Here is a 22,310-nt window from a genome sequence, read left to right as displayed (position 1 = left end):
AAATCTTCCTAAAAACATGTAAAACATATAGGAAGTTGGGGTGAAAGCGTACATCGAGAGACACTAATACAAGATAAACAGACAAACAAATGTACACAAAATAAAATTTTGTGCAAACGAATTCTATTGGAAAGTGCAGTCTACATAAAAAAATTTGGATGGGTGCACAGTTCCAGTACAACATATGGCATCCGATGAGTTTCTATATGATTAAGTGAAGCTCGTTTTACCATCTTTTTGAAGTTTTAAGAGGTTTTTTCCATATCGTCTGTCTTGGTAAGCTATTTGGATCAAAATTATGGAAATAACACCATGTTGGCAAGGTATATAAATGCCTCAAATTACAACAAAACTATCATATATAAGGTTTTAACATCAATGACATTTAATGTTATTAATGATTAAACATGTGACAAACATTTTAAATGAGTTAACATTTTCAACAAATGAATTTAACAATAACATTGATACATATTTTTCAATAAATACTACAAATTAAACTACTTAATTCATGTGTGATTTTGATGATAAGAGATTAAAGAAATATCCAACTTATCTTGACTTTCATTTATGCTTTTTTTTTAATAATAAAAAATACATTGAAAGAAAAATTAAACTAAATTGGAATATTCATATGATTCATACATTTTCTTGAAAACCGCAATATTTAGATTCCAAAATTTCATGATTATGTAAACGTTTAAAAATGATGGAATAGTAACAAAACATTGGCATGTACCAGAAAAGGATGACTCAGATCTTTTTTAAGTTGTAGAAAAATTCCCAATCATAAGTAAAGTAATAACAATTATTCCACATGTTTTTGATGAATGAGATATCTACCTGAGAATATGGAATTCATTAAAATAAACATCCTGAAATACATACATTACATGTAAATAACACGTCTTTATATAACTCATCGTGTACACTTAGGTACCTCAGTTTCATCAGTTTGTGTAACATGTTCCTATAATTTGCATCCGTGTCCTTTTTTATTCTTTTTTTTTTCAAAGTCAACAAAACGTTTACTTCCATCGTAACACACTTTCGCAATAAAAAAAACATCTTCAATGCCATGTTTTATCTCGTTACCTCTTCATAAGTCTTTTCACCCAAGCGAGTGTCCAGTAAATAAATCTAATTAATGCTTTAGATGAGGTAGATTGTTCACGCACAGTGCGCGCATTCAACAAAGTCTGACGCCTTCGACGCATTGTTTGTAATGTCGTCAACACTTCATTTTTAACTTCCATCCAATCAAAGGGAATATGAACTTACTGGCCGCTATTGGCTGGCAGTGAAGTGAAGCTATTACATTTCCGGTTTCAAAATTTTCGAAATATTCGAAATTAGTTTTAGTTAATGAATTTTTAAATCCACAGTATGAAACCGCTTCTTGCATGTTACATTGACACATAAAAAGGGACTAACAGAGATATTTACAATTTTAATTCGATTTCAGTTCTATCGACACGCACAAGAATTAACTGTCATACTTGGATAATTTTTTAACACAACGTTTCTGCTTTCATCAAAGTACAACAGAGTTACGGACGACATGGAATCTGGTACACAACATGGCGCTGGTACGTCCTTGTATATTCCTATAGCATGAACCATGCTCTGTATTGTTGCGTGGTTAGTTGGTCGAAGTCTCTGTAAAAGAAACCGCATTCAAATTTAAAATTATAAAATTACAACACACAAGCTTAGCATTTTAATTGAAAGTATCGTTAAAAATACAAAAAAAAACACGGTCACCTACACCAATAGACAAGATATTGAATAAAAAATAGACGCATCGAAAGGGGAAACTAGGTACATTGACACCATGGGAAACGTTATACACTCAGACACAGCTTATAAGCATTCAAACTATGCTATCTGCAGCACCGAAAATTGTGCATATATCTGGTGCTGCAAAGATCTGATATTTTATCAAAATCTGTAAACAGCGTATTTTCAACGCCGTGAAATTAGTTATGGGTACTTACAGGGAACACATTAAAAGTTTGTTGTTTTAACCAGAATTTCCTTGACAACAAAAGAAAACCTTTTATCTAAAACGAACGTAAGCTATTGAAATTGACGGAAATGACGTAGTGCACATGTATTGGTTTGCATCATTACTTCCTTTGAAGTCGTTCTGGTGTAGGGGTATGACTCGTGGGTCTATATGCAAAAGGTCTTGAGTTCGATTCCCAGCATAGATTCTGGATTTTTTCTACACAAATTTTGATAGTAAGTCTTTTCCGTATAAGTATTTCTAAGTTTTATTGTGGATTTGATATTCCCGCCAAAATGTTACAGAACGAAGGAAAGCATGCAAAGAAACTCAAGCTAGGGTGATCTGGCATCCGGCTCAGATCACTCCTGGTAAAACAAAGGAGCTGGGATATAAGTTATTATATTCTGGTCTTCATATAATGGGTTAATGTACATTATAAATACCCCTGTAAGTAACGCACAACATTGCACATTTTTAATTAACATTACAATTCTAATTCAAAACTGTTTTATTTTCTCCACTGATCGGATTTACTGATTTTACACTTTGAAGTTCAATTTGAACAGCCAACAGGGGTCGAGGTTATGGTCAAAACGCAAATACGCACTAAATACCATTATAATTAACCTAAGAAAAGACCCTGAGTTTGTATTGTCCTCGAAATGACAGATGGGCTGATAAAAATCATACTAACTAGGTGAGCGACGTGTCAGGGGAAATGTGAGGTTACAAATGTAGTACATTGTAGTTTTGAATTTGATTTTTTTTTAAAGTGATCTCTTTTTTAACCTGATCATTCAGTAAAAACGCTTCGATCTAAAATTTAACTTTTTTTTTTAAAGAAGACGCTGATAACAAATGTTTATGAGCAAAGATGATATAGTCCCAAAATAACGTATAGCAGCTTCCTGTGTAATATTTGTAGTAGGAATAACTGGAAATAAATAGAAATATGTGACATATTTAGACCTTAAACAAAAAAACATTCAGTTTTTATAATGTGTATATTTGCAAAAATGATTAAAATCTCCTGTAGGAACCTTTTGAATTGTTGTACAAAATGCACAGTATGGAAATAGGTATTATAAAAGCTAAAGCTATTTAATACTCCGGAATCACCACATGAACTTCACTTGAACAAATACTTTAAGATAGAATTTTCAAATTAAATAAGATTTTTCTATTTGTTTTGTCCATAGTGGTCATTGATTTTTGCCCTAAACATCATTTACGTATTAATGTCACACTGATAAAATATTGAAAATAAAAGCTCTTAAGTCTAGGATGGTCTCGCTTGTATTTTCTTCTTTGTACGGCGAAAGGTGTTTTTATAGTTATCAACGTACAGAAATTGAACTAGCGGGAGTCAACGCATAGTCAGCTTTGATAAAATACTTAGTTTGCTTCAGGAATATAATTTTAATATCTTTTTTTCTGCTAATTTCAAGCTATTGGTAATGTTAAAAAGACATCAAGAAATTGCAAGTGAAAATGAATTTCAACGAATTGATTGCATTGTATTTTCTGATTTTGGGGATTAATTTCAGTTGACATAAAAAAAAATATCTAGTGACCTCGCAATGAAATTTCAAATAAGTTTCTTGCAAATATGTTAAATAATTACAGAAGTTCACATTATCTTCAAATCCGTAAAAATCAACTATTATTTAACCACGATGAGTCCTAAGTAATCTTCGAGGAGGTAAAGTACTCCCGGAAAGTTATCTATTTCAAAGCCTTTTTATTCTCCGCCCATTTTACTAAGGTCAATGGGTAATAATAATGCGAAAGTGTTCGTTTCAGTGATATAGTTTTAACTGCATTTTTAAACATGATCTGGTCATATACATTTCAGTGTAAAATGAGATTGTACAATTCGTAGTCAGGATAGCCAGTAATTTATTTCGGAATATAAACAATATACAATAATTCGATTCGTCTTCGTCTTCGTTACAAGCCCTATGCGGAACATTTTTTTTCTTTCATATAAATTTATTAATTACAAATACGAAAAATAATACTTATATAAATACATTTCATACACAGTTTTAAATTTCACATTATCAAGGCCCTGTAGAAAGGATGGCCATTGAAATCGCCGGATAGTATAACTGAAGAAGTCATTCAAGCCGAAGAAAACAAATTAACAATACATATGTGTCAAACGCACTTGAATGATCAGAAAAGCTTAGGAAAAAAACTGTTTATTTAAGGGTAGATTCATATCTTAAATTCTCCTATCAATGGGTTCAAGATCAACAAACTGATCTATAATATGCCGAAAGAATCAATGAAATATAATACATATAACCCAATCTTTACTACTGAAAATAAATAAAAACGATTTTCTTCTCCATAGTTTATTTAGAAAATTGACTAATTTTGTTCGAACCACATGCTGAGTTTGTAGACAAATATTTACGAAGGACGACATTTCAAAGGAAATAATAAAAAAGAGCGGTCATATAGAATTTTATCTAAACTTAGAACACTCTTGATAAAGACTTATATTGACAATGTATAATATAATTCTTTAAGTGAACAATTTATGTGTAACAATGGGACAAAAAGATATCGTCTTCATTCGTTGATCAAGTGAAGTGCAAGACTATGGATTTTCCCTAAAAAAAATAATTAACTTCCAAGATTACTTTATTTCAGGACAATGATTACGTGCAAGCAGGAAAGGCTATTTATAAACGGTCATTTTAGTTCACCTTTAGATTAAAAGACCATCCATCTGTCACCTTTGTCCATTTTTAGAATAAGGGTTTCGTCTTTTGGTCGTTTATTATATTAACGTTTTTATTTTATGCATTCTTCTGAGTTTTAAATTTTGTAAGATAGCTGCATGTGCTTGCATGAACTATTGGTACCCCCAAATTTCAATGCAAATATAAACCTACTAAAAAAAACAAGGTATTTTTTTCATTTGTTGAGTTATGCGTTACCAAATTATGATTATGTAAGTGTGGTCGAATTCAAAATGAAATGATTATTGTGTTTAGGTAATTCACCAGAATTGAAAAATTTAGTTATGCTTTGTTCAATACCTTCAAAATTTCGTTTGGTAGGTTTGTACATCCGCTAATTGTTTAAAAATTGAATGCTTCTCTTTTTAATGATATATAAGTTGTAAAAACCTTGACCGAAGCACATTTCCGCACTTCATACTAAAAATGTGCACACGATGAACGCTTTTTATTAACCCTATAAAAAATGAAGCATTCTATTTTCATAATTACACGTATATGTTACAACTAGGAAATTGCGAGTTGTATCAAGATTTACGTTTGCCTTTCTCTGCACATTGTACATAGTGACGTTGTCATGGGAAGCACGTGCAGTCATAAATGTTTATTGAGAAATACAATTTGATATTGGAAAGCCTCGCGTTTGGTTACAGCCAAACAAAAGTATGGATTCTTATGAAACATAATGTATTAAATTTAACTGTAATTTATTTCAGCATGCTCACTGATCTTTTAATATTAAATGGTATTATGTTGTATTTGTTCCTCTTACAGAAACATAGTTTGACTGAGTGTACTATAGAGCCCCCCGCCCCCCAAATGGTTAACTAGGGTACACAAATGTGGTAATGCCTGAACTCTCCCAATTCCGACAGCAAAACCCTTGCTAAAGTTGGGCATATGTTTAGCTGCAAGGATATATTCTCAGTCACGTCCGGTCGGAATGGGATCGTTAAATTCGCAGTCACGTTCGGTCGGAATTGGTACCTTAAACCCGATGCCTCGTCTAGGTTAAGTTCCACGCCCACAACGCATTAAAAAGCCATTGCAACAACTCTTTGAGTGGTTTGTTTATGGACCGTTGCAAGGCAAAATGTTTTCCCATATTCTCTTATTTTACAGTTTTAGTAGAATTATAGTCTGAAAATAGTCTGTCATATAAGGACAACCACGCGAGAAATGTCAATTAAAAAAAAATATGTTAGGCATTCGTCAACAAGCATTTGACTTCATTAATAAGATGTTAATAACTTACAACCGATTACAAAAGTCATAACCTTGGTCTTAAAATCAAGCTTTACTTTTGATTTTTACCTCTAATGTATGCTTTGAAAACTATTTTGTTTACAAATGGTTTATAAGTTACTTAAGGGTATTTAGAGAATAATCCTACAGCAAATATCAACTTTGTGACGTTCATTGACAGCTTTAAATAAATTCATAAATTAGTAAAAGATTGCAGCTACTAAGAGTTTTCCTACTTTAATGATGTTTTAAATATATACTGTTAATTCAGAAATGTTTGCGATGTTTTTATGTTTATGCGAAAATAAAAACGCAATGATTCATCTCGCATATTTCCACCTGCATGCAAAAATGTATCTGAACCCTGCAGAATACTTTTGAAAAAAAATAATCATACTCCCAAATTTGTTCTTCAAACAGCTCAACTGTTAAGTCTAATGTAGGCGAATCCGAAATTAACTGAATTATAATCGTGTATCTTTATCATGCATACATTAAATGGGCCGAGCGTACAGATCCATCGCTTTCTATATGATTATAGCAAGATTTGGCACTTTTTTGTTTCTTTTTGGTTATCAGTATTTGTCAAATTCGTGATTGATTTAGGCTGTCAATTGTTCAATAAGTACTTTTAGAAGCTGCATTATATGAAGTAAATTGTAAAATGTATACAATGCAGACAAATAATTGTTGCCTTGCTCCTATACATATGGGTCTATTTATCTGATGCATGGTTGCCTTTCTATACAAGAGCTATAAATATCCAAACTCACCTTTGTCAGAGGAAATGGACATGAGCCTGCGCAGTAATGAGCATCAAATGACTTGGGTGAAATTATCCAATCACCCCATCCGATATCTGCAAAGTCCACCACTAGTTTTTTTCGACCACATAAGTTTTCAGTATTTTCTACACTAGCAGAATTAGGATGATAATTATCCCATTCTTTGGGGAAAAATAACTTATTCCTTCTACGATTTTTCCTTTTTTTATTCTTCCTCCGTCTTTGCTTCCGTCGCTTATTTTTGCGGATATTGTCTTTGCTTGGATATGGAATCAACATAGAATCTTTTATTTTTATTCTACTTTCACTCCTTGTTTTCAAAATGTTTGGATGAGTCTGAGGTAAATTGTAACGTCTGTTAATTTTTTCATAATCTGCTGGGTCTTCGGGGATTTCATTTGTAAATATGGAACGTTTTGATCTGTTTGAATCTAAAGGTGTTTCGGTTTTATTCCTTTTTTCATTTTCGCTTCCTGATGTAGATTCTGCAGTAGGTAGGTCTGTTGTTGGTGTCAAATTACCCGTTTCTAAAACAACATCAGCTGGTGCATTTTCTTTAAAACTATCTAAAGATATGCTTTGTGTATCATTGGAATAAATAATGAGAAATGGCTTTGAATGTTGTCGGATAAATTTTCTTAAATTCAAGTGTTTAACTTTTCCATGCCTTTTCTCTAAGACAAAATTCAAAGCAAACAGATGCGGAATATCCCGTCTGGCAGCCAGACAACTCAGAATAGAATTAGTGACGTCATACCATTGCCAACCAAAACTTTCGACTCTCATTGTAATTTTGCCATTTTCAGCCATATAGTGAGGCGCTATTTCGTACATTTTAACGTTAATATCGTGATGTTTTGACCAATTCAATTTCTTCTGTTTACGTCTGCTATTATCTAATTTCTTAGATAGGTTCGGCTTTTTTTGCTTACGTTTGTACAAATGAATTTCTGCACTTAGTACCCTTTCTGTTCTAACAACCGACGATAAATTGAACAGGAACATTGGTTCGCCATTTAATTCCACTGAAAAATAAAAACAAGTCAATTAATATTAAAATGTTTTATGATCAATGATGCACGGAAAACATTTAGCATATTAAACGCATTTTATCAGAATGACATGTCCCAAACAATAGACAATAATTGCAATATTAATAAGTTGTGACACAACATGATCGTAAACTGAAAATCAACACTTCATGTTGCAAAAATTATGAAATTCATCACTTTAAAGGTGAAATTTTGATAGATGATATGCTATTTTAGACTTTTATGACAGAATAAATAATACATTGGATGCATTTTCATATTGACAAACAAAAGATTTTAAAATGTTACCGTTTTAAGTCGATGATATTTTAGTTTTTTTTTCCTTTGATAAAAACGATGTGTAAATTAGTTTGCTTATATGTTTCTTGTATTTATTACATAAAGTGCATTCTTATATGTATAACTGCGATTTCACTTAAGTTTAGTGAAGTGGAAATGAAATTAGTTTAGAAATGTTAACAAACAATAAAATGTTGATCAATTTATGAGGATCTGAATAGAGAAAAATGGGCAAACTAATAAAAAAAAAAGAAGGAAAAAAAAAAAAAAGATTAAAGGACAAAAATGTAACAATTGGGTTCTTAAATATAAAGAATAGAGAATAAAGACAAATTAATTAAAATATAGAGAAAAATGAACTAAAAACCAAAAACTAATTTTTCAAGCATGTATTCCATTCCGTCGATGGGTGTTAAAAAGTTTTTTTATTAGCAAAGTTTATTTTCTAAAAGATTGCTTTACGTAAATCTGTTTATAAGCGGCTCTTAATAATAATTTCCTTCTTTTACAACCATACAAAAAAACAACAGAAAAATAATAACTTCTTTTAAAAAACATAAAAAACAAAAGAATAGAATAACTTTATAAAACGCTAACGGTAGCAATAAGGCAATGCCCTGTGACCGTTGCCTGATTTAACAATCAAAGATCGGCACCCCTTTGCGGTCACATTACGATACATCAATATTACATAAAACACCTTGCATGTATTATCGTTTTACAGTAAATAAAACCCTTAAGGTTAAGATTGCTATAAATGTTTACAAGTTAACTGCTGAGTCATTTGCTTGTTCTACACTAAAACTATGACGGATTTCGGCAGATGCTCATTAAAAATTCATAAACAGCGATTTTGAATCATAAACTTCAAACGCGGAAGTATCATTTTAATTGTGTTGGCTCAAGGGCTTTTGCACGCTTATTTCTGCGTTCTTACAAAGTGACGTCATATTTTGAACTAATGATTGATAGATTGTTGGCGTTAAAAGAATCAAATGAATATCAAATTAATTTTCTGAGTGTAAAATTAACGCTATGTGTGTCTTTTGATTGATTTGTTTCCAATTTATAGAATATTTCAAACCATGAAATATGATAAATGACGGATAAAAACTTGTCCTAAAATTTACGATGTAAAGAGGTCGTACCAGGAAGCGTAAGGTTAAATGATGTCATCATACTAATTATATTATTAAGTTGATAAAGGTTATAGGTGTACAAGAAAAATAATTTTCATAGCTATTTTTCTATATAAAAACGGACTTGAATGCAGCTCCTATGTGAAGCAGTAGTCGATATAACTAGTCCTGTAATTTTGTAACTATGTATGTGTATAAGAATTCGTATTTTTTAAATTTTGTCTTTCAAGAGCCTGGTGAGCGCACATATAAAATAGCTATTTTTTTTATCTTAACAGTCAACTCTTACAAGACAACTATTGTTTCATATTGTAATGTTTGTTCTACTGCTAATAACCGAGTACTCTCCCTTTATTCAATGTGAACAGTACATTCTATAGATCTTGTATCTCATATATAACAATGTCTTTAAATTGTGCATTCTGCACAAAATGTCAACACAAATATTTTGAATTTTGAACCTCTTATTTCTTTTTTTTTAATGTAGATGTTCAAATCCGAATTATAAAATGCAGTGCATGGTCGGATAGTACAACGGTGGAACATAGCATTATATATATATTAAGTTAGCAGTTGGCGTACCCATACCGACCGTACGAGACCCTCATGGGTAGTCAAGGTCGTCAAACACCCCCTTTATAGTAGCGTTCCCATAGATGGCAAATGATATAGGTATTTGTTATCATGTTCTGTAAACCTCAAAAGGATGATTTATATACACACGTGGTTAGTTGAATAAGATGTATGTGTTTGTTTACCGAAGTTAACCTTTCGAATTAACCTAAAATATTTTTTTAAAGTGCAATTTTAGTCCATGAAGGTTCGACGGTTCAAAAAACATCCATGATTGAATACCTGATGTGTATATGCCCCCCTCTCAACTTATGGGGAGTAACAATGAATACCTGATGTGGATATGCCCCCCTCTCAACTTATGGGGAGTAACAATGAATACCTGATGTGGATATGCCCCCCTCTCAACTTATGGGGAGTAACAATGAATACCTGATGTGTATATGCCCCCCTCTCAACTTATGGGGAGTAACAATGAATACCTGATGTGTATATGCCCCCCTCTCAACTTATGGGGAGTAACAATTAATACCTGATGTGTATATGCCCCCTCTCAACTTATGGGGAGTAACAATGAATACCTGATGTGTATATGCCCCCCTCTCAACTTATGGGGAGTAACAATGAATACCTGATGTGGATATGCCCCCCTCTCAACTTATGGGGAGTAACAATATAATAAGATTTTATATAATCGTGCGTAAATTATGTGTTGGAGATATCTGTAACCCCAACCATATACTATAATGCTTATAATTACTTTTATCATTTCAGCTTTCTTTACCGATAAAAATAATAAAGTGTTACTGAAAATTTTTCAAAAATCTTATGATCATGTATATAGTTTATGTGTTGATATGGCAGAAATATCTATAACCAATGCCTTACTATATATACTGTAATAATACAATGGCTAACGTTTATAAAAATGGAGTGTAAAAAATTTTCAAAAATCTATTTAGAATACGTTAAATGTCAAGATAATAAAAGTGTTACAATTTTAATTCGTTTACCGGGTATGTCACTGTCCTAATAAAAATTTGATATTTACAACGTATTACGACGGTCGCGTATAATTTATTTTAACTCTGTCTTTATAAATATCAACAGACAATTTAACGCCAAAGTTTTCATCAGAGGTGTAAAAGATCTATGTCCCTCGGGCAACCGGACTCGACTACCTACAAGTATGGCGCCATATGTTAATCTCTTGATATACAGCTTGTCCACTGGTAAACTGCGTTCCAGTCAATGATTTAAAACTTTCAATTTTAGTAGTCAGCTTAAATTATTATCAAGTTTTGTAACATTTTTATCAAAGGTTGAATAAAATTCTTAATGCTTTTTTACAGTAATTTTTTACTTAATTGACTGTTCTGATGACAGTGCTTATGTAATTTTGGATAACCAAATTAAATAAAATTGAACCACCACCATAGCAACCTTTTCCGGTGATACTGGGAATATATTATGTCCCAGGGTGATATTCCTTTCATATTTACACTCAAATCAGCTGTAACAGCACCTGTCCTGGTACCACCAAAATGTTTACCAGTTTACTGTATACCTGTTGTGTCTGTTATTTTAATCAGATTTTCTAATTGTATGGATGTATGCGTTTCTTTTGGCAGCTTCGTTTCTCTTTATGGTTTATAAAGTGATAATTCATGCAAAAGTTGTAATGCGGTTTCTTAAATACAGAAGTAGTTTAAGCCATTTGATATCAATATCAGAATTCATGTGACGCCACGTTCAAAAAGAGCATCTTGACGTATAGAATCAATTAAAATTAACGTTTATCATGATGCAGTCGATATACCATTTACAGATTTTTCATCATCAGAAACACTGAGAGTCAAAACTTGGACGAACGAAATATTGATATAGCCTAAAACAAAATTACACAAATTTTGAAAATTTATTATTCATTAGCATTGCTGTTCGAAACCAAATATTAGAAATCCTATATATTTATCAAAATTGACGAGAAAAGGGACACAAAAAGCTTTAACCTTATAGCCAATATATATGCATGTTTATTTCTCATTCCATTCTGAATTTATATTCTTAGTTCCCCATCTTATTGAAATCAGTACTATATAAAACATTTCATGTACAAATGGCAACACTATTTCATGTACAAATGGCAACAATATAACTTTGAAATGAGAGAATATTAAGTCTTTATTTTGTCCCAACATGACTGGAAAATAAAATTGTGCATTTTTCCATATGAATAAAACATCCATTGAATATTTCCTATAAAACCGACGTTTTAACGTCTTTTTTATTTGAGAGGTTCCGTGGACCTCCACGTAGAGCCTACACCTTTTTATTCTAACAACGTCTACATGTTAAAGGTACAATTTAGTTTTAAATTTGATGAAAGTTTTAATTTATTGGCAGTTGTAAAAGAAAGATCACTACTTCATGTTGAGAATGAGATTAGTATCTCCTCAGTTTAACCTATAAATATCCAAGTCGGATTGGATCCGCATCGAAGTTTACATACATTAAATCTTAGTCTTTAACAATATCATTTAAAATTCATTCTCCTCCTGTTTATCGAGTGAAACGAACTTCAGCCCGCTGTATTTTGACTTCATTTTCCAGTGCATGTTGTGTTACAGAGTTATCGACCCTTGACGGTTCTGCGTTACGAGCTAAGCGACAACATCTGCTAGTTTTGAACGTTTCTACTAATTCACGTCGTAAATTGTATGTTTTCTTTTCAATTGCGTGAGAATTGGTGTTCGGGTTTTATATCTGTTGATTTATATACATGTTCATGCTGCCGACCAGGTGTACTATGGGTGTGAAACCCTTTTTTACGCAATGACATATACATGTTTTGTTTGTTGCTCTGGAAACTACATGTACCACTATTCGGAAATCATCAGACATCATTTCGAATCCTGTATCAGTAAAAACTCATTAAAGATACCATATATAACTTAGTTCACCAGACGCGTGTTTTGTGTACTCACTATCCTCATTGGCGCTCAAATCAAAACTGTTGCAAAGACAAAACCAATTACGAAGTTGGAGGGCATTAAAAACTAAGGCCTGAAGGCCTCACTATGACTTCTTTGAGATGAAGAACAGCAATAAAAGCGCTTTTCCTTTGCTTTTTGTGTGTTTTTTTGCTATGCATGTACTGATTTATAATTAAATTTTGTGTCATTGATTGATACCCCATATCCTTTGTTTTTCTATTCTATAACACTTTCAAAAAGTTCAGGATTAACCTGGAACAGGCCATTTATATATTTATAAAAATCAGAATCAGTGCACATGATCTCAAAATAGAAAGAGACAGGTATAAAACTTTATATATAGAAAGAGACCAAAGGCTTTGTAAGAAATGTACTCTAAATCTGGTTGAAGATGAACAACATTTTATTACTAGTTGTCCAGCATACAATAATGATAGGGAGATATTTTTCAAGAAGATAAACTGTATCTGTCCCAATTTTATATATCTTTCAAATGAGGCAAAATTTGTTTGGTTATTTACTAATGAAAATTTGTCTATACTTAAATATTTAGGGAGCTATATTATTACATGTCTAGATGTTAGACGAAATGTTAATTAATGTATGTAATAACAATGATAATTGTAATGATTTTATAGTTCTGATCCTGCCTGGAATTAAATGTATGTGATTTTTTATAGAATGAAGATAATAACATCTGTCTGAACTTTTCAATGTTTCATTTTAATATATAAAAATGTTTTCTGTTACAAATCATGAGGTATTGTTTTATGTGTACATGTTATGCTGCCCATCAAGGGCCCTTGATTGGAATAATAAATATTCTTATTCTCTTATTCTTATATGCCTTTGGGTATAAACTTTCGAATGGTTTTTAAAGTTTTATGAACAGTAAATTTACCGAAAAACTTTTCATTTGGAAACATAATTAGAAAAACGTGTCATATTGTCATATTATATGAATATGCCAAATTGTTTATTAAAAATGTGAATGAATGTCTTTATTAAATCATTAGGTTGTTGCCTCTCTGGTAAAGATAACATCCAATGATCAACCATCCCCGTTAATGAAATATTTATCATATACATACACGATTTATTAGCTTCGACCTTAATAAAGTTACTTTTGATGTGACACATTTGGACATATTATATTTATTATTTAATATATATATTTTTTTCATGTAGGCGGAAAAAATTTGTTCCGACTGTATCCGAAACCTGGGTACCAGTAAAAACCTTGGTCTTAGAAAGATATAGCTAGCATTATAAATGGCAATAATGCAGTCCATTGAATTGAGCCAAAGATCTTCTCAATGGTCATTCTTGTGTTGTCGCGATATCATTTGAACTTTGAAGGTGCAATGTAGGAAGATTAATGCAGAACGCGTGCTATGGAGTACGGAAATTCCTTTGTACAAGTTACTTATCCAGGAAGAAACCTTGCAAAGACAAGACAAGACAAATATATTTTGGTGGAGCTCGCATCGTTTGGGAAATGACTGCGTTCCTCTTCCCTATATATAAGATCACACCCACCAAACTTAGTCTGTCACCGACAAATGTAAAGAAATAAAAATCTAGATTAAATATCTTGCGCTAAATATTTACAGTTGGATTAAAGTTGTGAATACCTCATTTACTTGTTCAATTTGACTAATTGGTTTTAGAATTACGATCGTCAGACAAGAATCGTTCTTAATCAAGTTTTAATCGGTTCTTGATAAAGGCTGTAGTATAAATTTTCTACAACCATAGAATTAAAGTCATTTTAAGTTGTTTGCTGTTCTAGATATCAAATCTTTGTAATTAAATGATTATTTACATTAGGAAGTTGATTGGGTTATACCAGGAAACACTGATAAAGTCACCTTCAATAGAGTCCCGAACAATGATGTTCGGAAACTTTCATGCATTGTTAGACAGATAAGCATGTTGACATTCGCATTAAAACCAATTTTACAGTTTACATACAAACATTAAAAGGCACATAAACAATTTAGATGTCACATGTATCGTGATAGAACGTAGATTCTTGGCAAATTTGGTTAGAAGGCAACCATCCTCTGTGAAAAGAGGGGGGGGGGGGGGGTAAAATCTAGACGTTAAGTGCCAGACAATTATTTATTTCAGAAAAGTTCAATTTATAGTCTATATCTTTGCAATAATTTACTGTAATTTTTACAAATTGAACCTTGGTTCTAAAAACAAATCCTCAAAGGTATAAGGCTTGCAATTAAGTACGACAGACGCGCGTTTCATGCTATACAAAACTCATCGGAAGCGCGCGGATAAAACAGGTCGATCGCCTAATCCATTGCAATTTGAGAATGATTTAAACAAAAGGTACCCCAACAAAAGTTGCCTAATCTCAAATAGTTATACGTGCCGGAGGAAACACGTGTCATGACGTATTCCCCATATCTCCTTTTTTTCTGATGAATAAATGTATGTATATCATTAACTACTGAATTAAGACATCCGCAACTTTTTTCCCTAACATTTAACGACTTTTAAAATCATGAATCAACTATATGTTTGTTTGATTTCCGCTATAAATATCATATTAATGGTTAATAAAACATATAAAATAAGTCATTTAAAATATTTTAAAAGCCTGGTATAAAATAATTTACACACTTTTGGTCCATTTGATAATATCTAATGCAGTAATTTAAAATTCATGCAACAAAAGTTAATCTATACCTTACTTTCACTTTTACCCTCCGGTATAAAATAATAAAGCATATTTTAATAGTTAGGTTTTAACTATTAAAATCAGATTTAAGAGTTTATAAAATAAATGTGTTTGATCTCTCATTTCTATGTTGTTTACTTTGAATAACAGTTAGGTTTAATTTCATAACCGTTTATTCTCATGTAATTAATAACAAATTAAATTTTACGTTATTTTATGATATCTAGGACATGTTTGCTAAACCATGATACTTTTCATGCACAAAATATCGTAAAGTTATATAATGAATGTAAATTTTAACTGCAATTTTCATTTGAAAATGTCCAACAAACACTCCAAACACTAGGATTTAAGAGTTCCTTTGCCCTCCACGACAGTACAAAGAACGTTTCTTTCTCTGATATTCATGTGCCCTTTTACTGTGCTCTGCTTTAAAAATTTATTAGCTGAAAGCAGCTTCTTGTTTTCGCCATATTTTGATTTTTTTTGTTTGTGTTTTTTATTGCACATTTCTAGCATTAATAGGGAATCAATTTTGCTCTAATGTATTATCTTGTCGCATACATGTAAACTGTTTATATGGCAATAAAGATATTTGAAATAAAACAAAACAAAAATATTGCGTTCCTAAAATTTGTGATGAGGGCTACTAAAGTCCATCTTTTTTATTTTATGATCATTGTTCAATCGAATATTATCCACAAGAAATCATAATACGCTAGTATACATATCCGTCATATAAGTCTCATAATTTTTCATCTATTCTTTATTTTTCAATTGAATATGTCACTTCTTTGTTCAAGTTTATAATTGTTTGTCTCAAACACTTATATGATAATTTGGCAATAAAGTCTTATCAATTAAAAACTTCAAAAGCTTCAGTGTTCTTTAGACCAGAAAATTAACAAACAAAAAAGAAACAAATCCTAAATTACCATATTTAGAATAATAACAATATATTTATATAACATTTGATTAATAAATCATTAAGGCCATATGGTTTATTAGAAATATCACCAGTATATCAATTTCATATGTGTAACAATTCAATCATGATGGACATCAACTGGCCAATGATATGTCATTCAATGCTGTAGACATGAAAAAATACAATAATTGACTAATTATACTTATGCCCCTTAGGTCATCCCTGTCATTCAAGAATATGACAGACTTGTAAACGACAATTTCTCGCAAGGTAAACAATCTGAAATCAACATATCATCGTCAATTTCATAATTACACGATAATAGAATTAAGCGGTCTTAAGCCGATAAAAAGTGGCTTTTATCTTACCTTCCGCAGGTGAAAGTGGCTTGTCCCCAGGTCGGTTATAGATACGAGTTATTGACAAACTTGTCTGGGTAGTGTTTACAATGTAATTTATAATTGTTTTACTAAGAGAAATACTTAATGAAATTTTAGAGTTCTTTTTGTTTGCTTGAGGTTGTAAAAAGATAAACTGCCTCGTACATATTTACTTTGTACTGAATGAGTTTTATAGTTCTGAGATAACTTATGATAATTGTATTGTAAAAGTTGAAAATACATTTTCATTGACTTTTTTCTTTGTGTTCAAAATGTACACAATTATATTATATAAGATATTTGATACGTTTATACTGTTTACTCATTAAAAAAAATATCTCCACAATCTGATCATAGCATAATACTTGGAAATTCTTTGATGATAAGGAACATCATCAGTGTCTTTATTTCAACTTCAAATGTTAAACTCCAACGCTAAGTTCTATTTTTAATGAAAAAAGGTTGTATTTTACACATCTAATTAAGATTTGAATCGGAGATATTGTTGAACAATAAGTAATGTCGCGCCAGTGTTAAGCACTTTGGTTTGCAAAACAAGGATTTTTTTCTATGTCCGCAGGCTCGCCAGAAATTACATTCAAATAAAACATCGACGTAACTGTGATCGTAAAGCGCCTTTGTGAAATTGACCGTAATATTTGATCAGATAAGACAGGGAGTAGTAACAAGGTTAATCCTGCCATTTCATTCATGCTTTTTAACAGAAATTCTTTGCTGTAGTAATTGTAGTGCATGAATAAAAATGTAAAAAAAAGGAGTTTAAGGAAATCCAATTTTTCCATGGACACACAAAGTTTTAATAATACACTCCAATATTTCATTGATTGATTGATTGTTGTTTACTGAACGTCCATTGTCCGATATTTTAAATCCCTACACTTAGACAAACACCGTTTTATATAAGGTGTACACTTTTTGGTAGCGATGCTTCCATTGTTCCAGTACTGAATATAAAACATCTACATTAGCTGCACTAGTTGAGCATTAGTTGTCATAGTTTGAAGAATTGATAATTGATAGCCCTCACCTCCCCCCCCCCCCCCCCCCACACACACATTTGTTGTGCTTATTGCGTCATCCTTATTTCAGTTTGTAGCACAGAGCGCCCTGCTACCTACTCTAGTATTTAGCTTAGTTTGTAGAACGGAGCGCCCCATCACCTGCGCTATTGAGTATTCTATTCTTCAATTCAGCTTGCCTCAACTATCGCAGGTTGTGTATTAGTCACAGTTTGCAGGACAGATAATTATTGTGCAAGGGGTCCTCTCTTATGCTTGTGGTACACTTTTCGTTTGGGAAAACTGAAATTATTACGTGCAAGAAGTCGTTTTCTCTAAGCGTGAAGTCGGATGTCTCTCGAAAGCGAGGTACATGCAAGACTTCTTTTTACTTTATTCTATTTTAAAAGGAGCACTTTGCTATCAATTAAGCCTTCCACCATTTTAAAAAGAAATTAGAGTAAATAGAGAAATCATTATATAGCTAGTCAAAGTGTCACTCAAGAATTGTTTGAAGAATAAACATATTGTCATTTTCGACGCTATGGATTATTTTGCTCAGTTTTGGTTAAACATTAGCTACAAAATCCACTGATTTCTATAAAATATACTCAAAGGAGCTCATCTGTGAAATTACACATTTAGTTCTAATACATTTTGGGTTGAACGGGTTCAAATGATTTTTAAAATTCATGCAAATTTCAATGTTTTTCGTTCTCAGTATGGTTTTGTATCGGATAACCTTAAGATGTTAATTTAAAGTTTTGTTCACGGCTCATCAGTGTAAAATCAAACTGTTATTGAGATAGAAAATGGTTCTGAAAAATCCAGCTAACAACTCTATGCCAGGGTAATAATGACAAATATTTCATGATTAGTTATGATATTTTATGTGAAATGAACAATGCAACTTACAACACATTTGTAATTGCTTGGCTGCTTTTATAGTCCTGTCAATAGAAGGAGTTAATAGAACGTCGCTATTTCGCCTTTAATTTAGGAGAGTAGTTAATAACATGATGTACGGTATCCTGTACAATACTCAAAGCATGCAAGGCTTATAAGCTGAAAGAATGCTAATTTTAAAGATATTTTTTTTTTCAAATTCCAACAGAAAAACTGATAAAAGAGGGAATCAAAATAAAAATTCATAACAAAATACCCAAAAAAGGAAAAACGATTCAAGGTTATGAAAAGTCTTGTAATGCATACAGAAACAGAACGTGCTTTAAACTAAACTGAGTCCCATTAAAACAGGTGCTCCGTAGGGTTACCTTATTCTAAGTCTTTTAAGTGTTTTATCTGTCATTGATCAGTTTACTATTCCGGTCAATAAATGCGATCAGATAAACGGATGCGATATTCGCGATCTGCGCATAAGCAATGTTGATTTTTGTGAAAACTTGATAGACAACAACTTGGAATCATACGTATTGTACAACATTGCATTGATATTGTTGATTTGCATTTGTGTGTGAATGTAAGCACATGATTTGATTACTTGAAGCTTATGTAAGAGTTGTTTATCTTTCATCATTGATTAGAAATAACATCAAAGAAGAATAAACATTACAGTACGTACATTTGCATCTTATTATCCATAATTATCCATGTTTACAACATTATGTAAACATTACTTGCTCCAAGAGAGAGAGAGAGAGAGAGAGAGAGAGAGAGAGAGAGAGAGAGAGAGAGAGAGAGAAATTAAACATTTCCTTCTAAATCTGCTTTCAAAAGAAGCGAAAGAAGAATAAACATTACAGTACGTACATTTGCATCTTTATTATCCTTAATTATCCCTGTTTACATCATTATGTAAACATTTACCTGCCCCAAGAGAGAGAGAGAGAGAGAGAGAGAGAGAGAGAGAGAGAGAGAGAGAGAGAGAGAATTAAACATTTCCTTCTAAATCTGCTTTCACAAGAAGCGAAATCAATGTTTATTTTAAGCGTGTATATAAATATAATGGAGAATGTCAAATTTGAAATGCACAAAGCCATGCACTTTAAGTTGCATTGTCATTACTATCAAGACGAACATCACAATTTAAAACAGTTTAAAAATTTAAAAGTTCACGTGCAAATGATCGTATCGCTAATGACCAAAGCTATATTATTTCATGAACGAACCCATTACGTTCTAACATGGTATGAAAAAAAAAATTCAAAATTACTTGGTTGATCTGATAAACAAAGGTTAATGAAAAAAGATAACGATATTTGTTTACCAAGGATCATAAGGAGTAAAAACAAGCGCATCGTTTACAAGTTTCGTTGTCACTAGATATTACAGTCGCAAGCAACTGTAATTTGAAATCTTTTGTCATTATCTTTCAAATTCATGTCTCTACACCCATTCTAAACAAATAAGATGGTCGTGATTTCGTGATAGTCAGATTCAACGCGTTCTTGTCGCCCGTCTTCGCATACCATTGGACATTTGAACCATAACACGAAAATCAACAATATCATCAGTTCTTGTCAAGAGGTGGGTGCATAAATTATCAGCGAAATATTTGGTGTCGAAAAGGTATAATGAATGATTTTCAATTGTTTAATCGTAAAAGTCGTCTGGGTACATGTCAAATTGGCGAAGATAATAACATTTAAACATGGAGAACATGCTTCACAGAACTTCCCCTGGAGAACATAGGCGGAAAATACGAAAAGCAATGATCGAAGACAAACTGGCAACGCGGCATGGCAAATATGAGAACATGCACAATCAAGTAAAAGCATAAGAAAAGGTTAAATTGCTCTGCTAACTTAATTATGACAGCCATGTGGCAATTTTTTATTTATCGATGTAAGTATACATGTACAGTACATGTACGCAATGTAATCTGTACAATGTTAGTAAACTATCGGTAGTAATTTAATGAGTTTGCCGTTATGAAAGGAGGAGACAAAGAGTCTTTAAGCCTTCAGCTATTTACCAAACTTTAACATACCGATGTATGTTTCTCTTAATTTGATAGCAAAAATAAATCTGTTTACGTCAAAAACTATTTGATTTGTATACATTGAAATATATTAGATTATGTTGTCTGTCAAAAAGTACATGGAATTGAACAATGTTCGTTCCATGTTAATTGCGATTTTGGTATCACTCAAGTTGTTTTCTGCACGTACTATACAGCATTGTTTAAAGTTTGAGATTGAAAACAAACATGTATATATATATGTTGGAGAACTTCAAAATTTAAAGACAAAAGCAAGTAAATTTCTATTCAAAGTTACTTTCCGTTTAGTGAGAATGAAAAAAATTACAAGCTAAAAAACTCGAAAATCCACAATTTCAAAAGGGGAAAAAAGGCAATTCTTAAAATACAAAGTTTTAAGTGTATTGACAGCATGAATCCTGATATTCTATCCCATTGAATCCAGGAGGTTGAAATTGTGCTTCTTAAATTAGCTTTTAGTAAGACGACCAATTCGGCACCGACAGTACACTTCCAATTTTGTAAGTACACATACCTATATCTGCCTGAATACTCCGCACGGTGTTTCCTAGAAGTTGTCCTTTTGCTATTTGGTTGTTCTTGAATCTTTCATACAAATCCATCATGTATTTAGGTGCTTCATTCTCTATTTTGCCTGGATGTGGTAACAATTTACTTTTGTATTTCGGTGAATCTGAAAATCCTAAGAGCGTCCGAAATGTTTCATGCATTACAACATTTTTGTTTCCATTCACTACTATTTTCTCTTGATTTGAACTTCTGGTCAGTGTTGACATTGAAAACAAAATCGTTAATTGTAACAGTAAAATTTTCATTTTCTAATTTCTTAATTTTTATCACGCTGCTTTGTAGAAATAAATCCGTTTACATTTGATGACACTTGTATTCACACAAATTCAAAAACTATGTCATATTGGATAAAAAAAATCCAAGAATATTTATATTATTACTTGTTCAATAAATATGCCATAATTTACAATTGTATTCCTCGGGTTAAATGCACTTATTTAATTTATCACATAGCAATTAACAGCTAATTATAGACTTAATTGTAATAATAATACTCGATCCTTCCGATATTGTAAATCACAAAAAATACATTTCCATAATTGAGTGTTACAACCTTTCAGAAATATTTCCTTTACACAAATACTTATATGTGCAAGAAATATAATATTTAACAAATACGAACTGTAATAAATAAAGCTCGTTGAACATTATAGATTGGGCGTACAAAAATCACCACGTGAAATATGAATTGTCAATACTTGTAAACGTTAGCCACGCCTCTTAATCGAGTATGCGCACCAGATTTACACGCCCCGTTAGATATTCATTCATACAATTAAAAGGTAAATAAGTAATTTATTTTCTTATCACTATACGCTGTAGTATAATCAAGATTTTTTTATACGTTTCATCATTAGATTATTTTTTAAAGATCCCTCAAATATTTAAGAAGTTTTAGTCATCATTCAAAAACAAAAATA

General features: G+C 31.7%; 1 protein-coding gene across 1 annotated transcript; it reads right to left on the bottom strand.

Moving 5' to 3' along the window:
• Window positions 1–362: 362 nt before the first annotated feature.
• LOC127708247 (bone morphogenetic protein 3-like) lies at window positions 363–22,043 on the bottom strand. Its single transcript, XM_052213089.1, has 3 exons — window positions 21,335–22,043; window positions 6,783–7,819; window positions 363–1,659 (listed from the first exon to the last, which is right to left on the bottom strand). Exons 1-3 carry the CDS (start codon window positions 21,633–21,635, stop codon window positions 1,468–1,470), a joined length of 1,530 nt encoding a protein of 509 aa, XP_052069049.1. The 5' UTR covers window positions 21,636–22,043; the 3' UTR covers window positions 363–1,467.
• Window positions 22,044–22,310: the final 267 nt, after the last annotated feature.

This window comes from Mytilus californianus, unplaced genomic scaffold, assembly GCF_021869535.1.
Source record: "Mytilus californianus isolate M0D057914Y unplaced genomic scaffold, xbMytCali1.0.p SCAF_7, whole genome shotgun sequence".
Classification (NCBI taxonomy): domain Eukaryota; kingdom Metazoa; phylum Mollusca; class Bivalvia; order Mytilida; family Mytilidae; genus Mytilus; species Mytilus californianus.
Note: the sequence above shows the minus strand (reverse complement) of the source record. Positions and strands in the feature narration are given on the sequence as shown.

Bases quoted from the DNA above. Each gene is read 5' to 3' on its own strand.
- LOC127708247 (XM_052213089.1), bottom strand. From the start codon at position 21,635: ATGAAAATTTTACTGTTACAATTAACGATTTTGTTTTCAATGTCAACA. The intron at 7,820-21,334 runs GTATGTGTACTT...TTTATTTTTCAG, and splicing joins GAGTATTCAGGCAGATATAG to TGGAATTAAATGGCGAACCA. The intron at 1,660-6,782 runs GTGAGTTTGGAT...TTTCTTTTACAG, and splicing joins GTCCATTTCCTCTGACAAAG to AGACTTCGACCAACTAACCA.